The 8070-nt window shown below is 40.9% G+C and overlaps 1 protein-coding gene across 1 annotated transcript in view; it reads left to right on the forward strand.

The window, feature by feature from the left end:
- Positions 1-8070, forward strand: part of VPS52 (VPS52 subunit of GARP complex) — a 100781-nt gene that overhangs the window by 85101 nt on the left and 7610 nt on the right. The window contains exons 16-18 of the mRNA XM_085047558.1: positions 2657-2764; positions 5458-5523; positions 7902-8013. Of these exons, the coding sequence (XP_084903684.1) occupies positions 2657-2764; positions 5458-5523; positions 7902-8013 (286 nt within the window). The remainder of the gene's footprint in view (positions 1-2656; positions 2765-5457; positions 5524-7901; positions 8014-8070) is intronic.

Genomic DNA, 8070 nt, shown 5'->3' on the forward strand with positions numbered 1-8070 from the left:
CTGGGATGGACTGGGAGGGAACTGGGAGGGACTAGGAGGGAACTGGGAGGGAACTGGGATGTGAAAAAATGTGAAAAAATGGGGAGAAAATCGGGAAAAAATTGGATTTTTGGGGAGGAAAATGGGGATTTGGGATACTGGGAGGGACTGGGAGGGAACTGGGAATACTGGGAGGGAACTGGGAGGGACTGGGAGGGAACTGGGATGGACTGGGAGGGAACTGGGATGGACTGGGATGGACTGGGAGAGAAAAGTGTGGCAGTTTTAGGGTGAAAATTGGGGATTTTGGGGTGAAAATTGGGGATTTGGGGGTGAAAAATGGGGGATTTAGGGGCAAAAATGGGGATTTTGGGGAGAAAAGGGGAACTGGTTTGTACTGGGATGGATTGGGAGAGACTGGGAGAGACTGGGATGGACTGGGATGTGAAAAAATGGGAAAAAACAGGGAGAAAATCGGGAAAAAATTGGAATTTTGGGGAGGAAAACGGGGATTTTTGGGGGAAAACGCTGGAGAAATTATGTTAAAGGAGGTTTGGGAGGTGGTTGGGATACTGGGAGGGAACTGGGAGGGACTGGGATGGACTGGGAGGGAAAACTGGCAGTTTTAGGGTGAAAAATGGGGATTTTGGGGTGAAATTTGGGGATTTGGGGGTGAAAAATGGGGGATTTAGGGGCAAAAATGGTGATTTTGGGGAGAAAAGGGGAACTGGTTTATACTGGGATGGACTGGGAGAGACTGGGATGGACTGGGAGGGAACTGGGAGGGAACTGGGAATACTGGGATGGGACTGGGAGGGACTGGGAGAGACTGGGAGGGACTGGGAGGGAACTGGGATGTGAAAAAATGGGAAAAAATGGGGAGAAAATCAGGAAAAAATTGGATTTTTGGGGAGGAAAATGGGGATTTGGGGGGAGTTGGGATACTGGGAGGGACTGGGAGGGAACTGGGATAAACTGGGATGGGAAAAAATGGGAAAAAATTGGGAGAAAATTGGGAAAAAATTGGATTTTTGGGGAGGAAAATGGGGATTTGGGATACTGGGATGGACTGGGAGGGACTGGGAATACTGGGAGGGACTGGGAGGGACTGGGATGGACTGGGATGGACTGGGAGGGACTGGGATGTGAAAAAGTGGGAAAAAACGGGGAGAAAATGAGGAAAAAATTGGATTTTTGGGGAGGAAAATGGGGATTTGGGATACTGGGATGGACTGGGAGGGAACTGGGAGGGAACTGGGAGGGAAAAACATGGCAGTTTTAGGGTGAAAAATGGGGGATTTAGGGGCAAAAATGGGGATTTTGGGGAGAAAAGGGGAACTGGTTTATACTGGGAGGGACTGGGAGGGAGTTGGGAGAAGGTTGGGAATGAATCTGGACAAACTGGGATGAACTGGGAATGGATTTGGACAAACTGGGATGAACTGGGAAGGACTGGGATGAACTGGGATGAACTGGGATGAACTGGGATGGACTGGGATGAACTGGGAAGGACTGGGATGGACTGGGAATGGATTTGGACAAACTGGGAGGAACTGGGAATGAACTGGGATGAACTGGGAGACTCAGGAGGAACTGGGAAAAGCAGGGCAGTGGAGAAACTGGGAATACTGGGAGCACTGGGATCGACTGGGAGGGACTGGAGATTTTTCTCCTTTTTAAAATTATTTTCCTAACTTCCCCATTTTTCTTTTTTTTCCTCTCTCATTCCCCCATTTTCCCCCATTTTTTCCCATTTTCCCCCAATTTCCCATTTTCCCATTTTCCATCCATTTTTCCCCCATTTTTCCATTTTTTCCATCCATTTTCCACCCTTTTCCCCCCCATTTTCCCAATTTCCCCATTTTCCCCCATTTTTCCCCATTTTTCCCCATTTTTCCCCATTTTTTCCCCATTTCCCCATTTTTTCCATTTTTTCAATTTTCCCCATTTTCCCCAATTTTCCCATTTTTTTGCATCTTTTCCAATTTCCCCATTTTCCCCAATTTCCCCAATTTTCCCATTTTCCCATTTTCCCCCATTTTTCTCAATTTCCCCATTTTTCCCCATTTTCCCAATTTTTTTTCCATTATTTCCCTATTTTTTCCCAATTCTTTCTCAATTGTTTCCCGATTTTCCCTTTTTTTCCCAATTTCCCCATTTTCCCCATTTTTCCCATTTTTCCCTATTTCCCCATTTTTCCCCTTTTTCCCCCATTTTTCCTCATTTTTCCCCATTTCCCTTTATTTTCCCCATTTTCCCCATTTTCCCACTCATTTCCCCATTTTCCCCATTTTTCCCCAATTTCCCCTTTTTCCCATTTCTCTCAATTTCCTCATTTTCCCCATTTTCCCATTTCTCTCAATTTCCCCATTTTTTCCCCATTTTCCCAATTTTTTCCCCATTTTCCCCATTTTTTCCCCATTTTTTCCCCATTTTTCCCAATTTCCCCATTTTTCTCAATTCCCCCATTTTTCTCAATTCCCCCATTTTTCCTATTTTTCCCCATTTTTCCCATTTTTCCCATTTTTCTCATTTTCCCCATTTTCCCCATTTTCCCCCATTTTCCCAATTCCATTTTTCCTTTTTTCCCCATTTTCCCCAATTCCCCCCATTTTCCCCATTTTCCCCATTTTTCCCCATTTTTTCCCATTTTTCCCATTTTCCCCCAAATTTCCAGCTGGAAGTGGAAAATCTGGTTCTCCGCGCAGCTGCAGAATTTCCTTCTCGCCGAGAGCAACTCATCTTCCTCATCAACAACTACGACATGATGCTGGGGGTGCTCATGGTAACCCAAAAATTCCCAAATTTATCCCAAAAAAATCCTGAAATCCAAAAAAATCCCCACAAAAATTGACTAAAATATGAAAAAATGACACAAAAATCACCCAAAATCACCCAAAATCACCCAAAATCTCCAGAGCAACTCATCTTCCTCATCAACAACTACGACATGATGCTGGGAGTGCTCATGGTATCCCAAAAATTCCCAAATTTATCCCAAAAATATCCCGAAATCCAAAAAAATCCCCACGAAAATCAACTAAAGTAGCAAAAAAATGACTCAAAACGACCTAAAATTACTCAAAAATCACCCAAAATTCCCAGGAGAAACTCTGATTTCTCATCAACAACTATGACATGATGCTGGGAGTGCTCATGGTATCCTGAAATTCCCAAATTTATCCCAAAATATTCCCAAAAAATCCCGAAATCCCCATCAAAACTGACCAAAATACGGAAAAAATCACTCAAAATGACTCAAAATCACCCAAAATTCCCAGGAGAAACTCTGATTTCTCATCAATAATCAGGAGATGATGCTGGGGGTGCTCATGGTATTCCCAAAATTCCCAAAAATTCCCAAATTTATCCCAAAAAAATCCCAAAATCCAAAAAAATCCCCACAAAAATCGACCAAAATATGAAAAAATCACCCAAAATCAACCAAAACGACCCAAAATGACCCAAAATTCCCAGGAGAAACTCTGATTTCTCATCAACAACTACGACAGGATGCTGGGGGTGCTCATGGTATTCCCAAAATTCCCAAAAATTCCCAAAAATTCCCAAATTTATCCCAAAAAAAATCCCGAAATCCAAAAAAATCCCCATCAAAAATCAACTAAAATATGAAAAAATCACCCAAAATCAACCAAAATGACCCAAAATGACCCAAAATTCCCAGGAGAAATTCCCATTCCTCATGAACAACTACAAGATGATGCTGGGGGTGCTCATGGTAACCCAAAATTCCCAAATTTATCCCAAAAGATTCCCAAAAAAATCCCCAAATCCAAAAAAATCCCCACGAAAATTGACCAAAATATGAAAAAATGACCTAAAATGACCCAAAATCACCCAAAATTCCCAGGAGAAACTCTGATTTCTCATCAATAACCAGGACAGGGTGCTGGGGGTGCTCATGGTATTCCCAAAATTCCCAAAAATTCCCAAATTTATCCCAAAAAAATCCCAAAATCCAAAAAAATCCCCTCAAAAATCGACCAAAGTAGCAAAAAAATGACCCAAATTCAGCCTTTTTTCCCTCAAATTCCCCAATTTTCTCCCCAAATTTCCCCCAAAATTCCCAAATTTCCCCCAAATTCCCCTGAATTCCCCCAAATTCCCACTTTTCCCCCCAAATTCCTCCTGAAATTCCTGAATAGTTCCCCAAATCCCCCAAAATTCCCTATGAAATTCCCATATTTTCCCCCAAAATTCCCGAATTTTCTCCCAAATTGCTCTGAAATTCTGGAATTTTCCCCTGAATTTCCCCAGAAATTCCTGAAGTTTTCCCAAAATTCCCCCAAATTTCCACTTTTTTCCCCCCCAATTTCCCCCCAAATTTCCCCTAAAATTCCTGAATTTTCCCCCAAAATTTCACCCCAACCCCCAAACCCCCACCCAACCCACCCACCCAAAATTCCCAATTTCCCCAAAACCCCCCAAACCCACTTCCCCAAACTCCTCCAAATTTCCCCCAAAATTCCCTCTAAAATTCCCCAATTTCCCCCAAAATTCCCAACCTCAAAATTCCGAATCTTCCCCCAAAACTCCCCAAAATTCCAACCCAAAATTCTTAAATTCCCAAATTTCCCCAAAATTCCACCCCAAATAAATTTTCCACCTCCCAAAAATTACCCCAAATTCAACCTAAAACTCCCAAATTTCCCCCAAAATTCCCAAATTTCTCCCCAAATTTCCCCAAATCCTCCCAAATTTCCCTCAAAATTTCCCCCAAATTCCCAAATTTCTCCCAAATTGCCTCAAAATTCCCAAATTTTACCCAAAATTCCCCCAAAATTCCCCAAATCCTCCCAAATTCCCTCAAAATTCCCCAAAATTCCAAAATTTCTCCCCAAATTTTCCCCCAAAAACCCCCAAATTCCAAAATTTCCCCCAAAATTCCCTCAAAATTCCAAAATTTCTCCCCAAAATTCCCCAAAATTCCAAAATTTCTCCCAAAATTCCCCCAAAATTCCATAATTTCTCCCAAAATTTCCCCAAATTTCCAAATTTCCCCCAAAATTTCAAAATTCCCCCAAAATTTTCCCCTCAAAATTCCTAAATTTCCCCAAATTTTCCCCCAAAATTCCCAAATTTTCCCCCAAAATTCCCAAATTTTCTCCCAAATTTCCCCCAAAATTCCCAAATTTCCAAAAATCCCAAATTTATTTCCCAAAATTCCCAATTTCCCCAATTCAACCCAAAATCCCCAAAAATTCCCCAAATTTCCCCAATTTTCCCCAAATTTCCCCAAATTCCCCAAATTTCTCCCAAATTTCCCCAAATCCCCCAAAATCCCCCAAATTTCCCCAAATTCCCCAAATTCTCCCCAAATTCCCCAAATTTCCTCTGAAATTTCCCAAATTTCCCCCAAAATTCCCCCTGAAATTCCCGAATTTCCCCCAAAACTCCCAAATTTCCCCCAAAATTCCCAAATTTCCTCAAAATTTTCCCAAATTTTGGGATTTGCAGGAGCGTGCAGTGGAGGAGAGCAAGGAGGTGGAAGGATTCCAGCAGCTGCTCTCGGCCAGGACTCAGGTCTGACCCAAAATCATCATTTTTAGCCCCAAAATTAGCACAGAAATTGGGAAAAAAAATAGAGCAGAAAATGCTGGGGGTTGGGAAAAAAAAAACTGGGGAAAATGGGGAAAAATTGGGGGAAAAAATGGGGAAAAAATAAGGAAAAATGGGAGGAAATTTGGGGGAATATTGGGGGGAAAAAAGGGAAAAATGGGGAAAAAAGGGGAAAAAAGGAAAAAAAGGAAAAAAGGGGAAAAGGGGGGAAATGGGGAAAAGAAAAAATGGGAAAAAAATTGGAAAAATTGGGAAAAAAGGGGAAGAAATGGAAAAATTGGGAAAATGGGGAAAAAATGGGGAAAAATTGGGGAAATTGGGGGAAAATGGGAAAAAATTGGGAAAAATGGGGAAAAAAGGGGAAAAAGGAAGGAAAAAAATGGAGGAAAAATAGGGAAAAAGGGAAAAATTGGGGGAAAATGGGGAAAAATGGCAGAAAATTTGGAAAAAATGGGAAAAAAAGGAAAAAACTGAGGAAATGGGGAAAAAATGGGAAAAAAATTGGGAAAAAATTGGGGAAAAAAGGGGGAAAAATGGGAAAAAAGGAAAATTAATGAGGGAAAAAAATGGCAGAAAATTGTGAAAAATTGTGAAAAAATGGGGAAAAAATGGGCAAAAAATTTTCCATCAATCCCAATGGTGTTTTGTGCCAAAAAGTGGTAAATTTTGGGTATTTTGGGTTTCAGGAGTTCGTGGAGGAGCTGCTGGGGAGAAAAGGGGGAAAAATGGGAAAAAAATGGGGAAAAAAGAGGAAAAAATTTGGGAAAAAGGGAAAATAAATGGGGGAAAATGGGGAAAAATGGGAAAAATGGGAAAAAAAGGGGAAAAATGGGGAAAAAAATGGGAAAAATGGGGAAAAAATTGGGAAAAAATGGCAGAAAATTGTGAAAAAATGGGGAAAAAAAAGGGAAAAATGGGGAAAAAATAGGAAAAATTTTTTCCATCAATGCCAATCCCGTTTTGGCCCAAAAAGTGGTAAGTTTTGGTGTATTTTGTGTTCCAGGAGTTCGTGGAGGAGCTGCTGGGGAGAAAAGGGGGAAAAATGGGAAAAAAATGGGAGAAAATTGTGATAAAATGGGAAAAATAGGGGAAAAATGGGAAAAAAAGGAGAAAAATGGGAAAAATGGGGAAAAAATGGCAGAAAATGGGGAAAAAATGGCAGAAAATGGGAAAAAAATTTTTCCATCAATCCCAATCACGTTTTGGCCAAAAAAATGGTAAATTTTGGTGTATTTTGTGTTTCAGGAGTTCGTGGAGGAGCTGCTGGGGAGAAAAGGGGAAAAATGGGGAAAAAATGGGGAAAAAATGGAAAAAAAAATTTGGGAAAAAGTGAAAAAAAGGGAAAAATTGGGAAAAAAGTGAAAAAAAGGGAAAAATGGGGGGAAAAAGGGAAAAAATGGGGAAAAATGGGAAAAAATTGAAAAAAATTAGGAAAAATGGGGGAAAAAATGGGGGAAAAAAATGGGGAAAAATGGGAGAAAATTGTGGGAAAAATGGGGGAAAAATGTGAAAAAATTTTTCCATCAATGGCAGTGTGTTTTGGGTGAAATTTTGGTGTATTTTGTGTTTCAGGAGTTCGTGGAGGAGCTGCTGGGGAGAAAAGGGGAAAATATGGGAAAAAATGGGGAAAAAATGGGGAAAATTGTGATAAAATGGGAAAAAAGGGGAGAAAATGGGGGAAAAATGGGGAAAAAATGGGAAAAAATTGAGAAAATTGTGGGGAAAAAATGGGAAAAAATGGGGAAAAAATGGGAAAAAAATTTTTCCATCAATGCCATTCACATTTTGGGCCCAAAAATGGTAAATTTTGGCTGTTTTGGTGTTGCAGGAGTTCGTGGAGGAGCTGCTGGGGAGAAAAGGGGAAAAATGAGGGGAAAAAATGGGAGAAAATTGTGATAAAATGGGAAAAAATGGGAAAAAATAGAAAAAATTGGGAAAAAATGGGAAAATAAATGGGGGAAAATGGGGAAAAAATGGGAAAAAATTGAGAAAAATGGGGGGAAAAAAGGGGAAAAATTGGGGACAAAAAGGGAAAAAAATTTTCCATCAATGCCATTCACATTTTGGGCCCAAAAAGTGGTAAATTTTGGGTATTTTGGTGTTGCAGGAGTTCGTGGAGGAGCTGCTGGGGAGAAAAGGGGAAAAAATGGGGAAAAAATGGGGAAAAAACGGGGAAAAAATGGGAAAAATGGGGAAAAAAAAGGGAAAAATGGGGGGAAAATGGGGAAAAAATGGCAGAAAATTGTGAAAAAATGGGGAAAAAAAGGGAAAACATTTTTCCATCAATCCCAATCACGTTTTGGCCAAAAAAATGGTAAATTTTGGTGTATTTTGTGTTTCAGGAGTTCGTGGAGGAGCTGCTGGCGCCGCCGTTCGGAGGGCTGGTTGGGTTTGTGAGAGAAGCTGAGAGTTTGCTGGAGAGAGGAGAGGGAGAGAAACTGCGAGGGCAGGAGGGTGAGAAAAATGGGGGAAAATCATGGGAAATTGGGAAAAATGGGGAGAAAATGGGAA

The sequence above is a fragment of the Lichenostomus cassidix genome, unplaced genomic scaffold (genome assembly GCF_008360975.1).
Source record: "Lichenostomus cassidix isolate B80296 unplaced genomic scaffold, HeHo_3.0 HiC_scaffold_33, whole genome shotgun sequence".
In the NCBI taxonomy this organism is placed as follows: Eukaryota; Metazoa; Chordata; class Aves; order Passeriformes; family Meliphagidae; genus Lichenostomus; species Lichenostomus cassidix.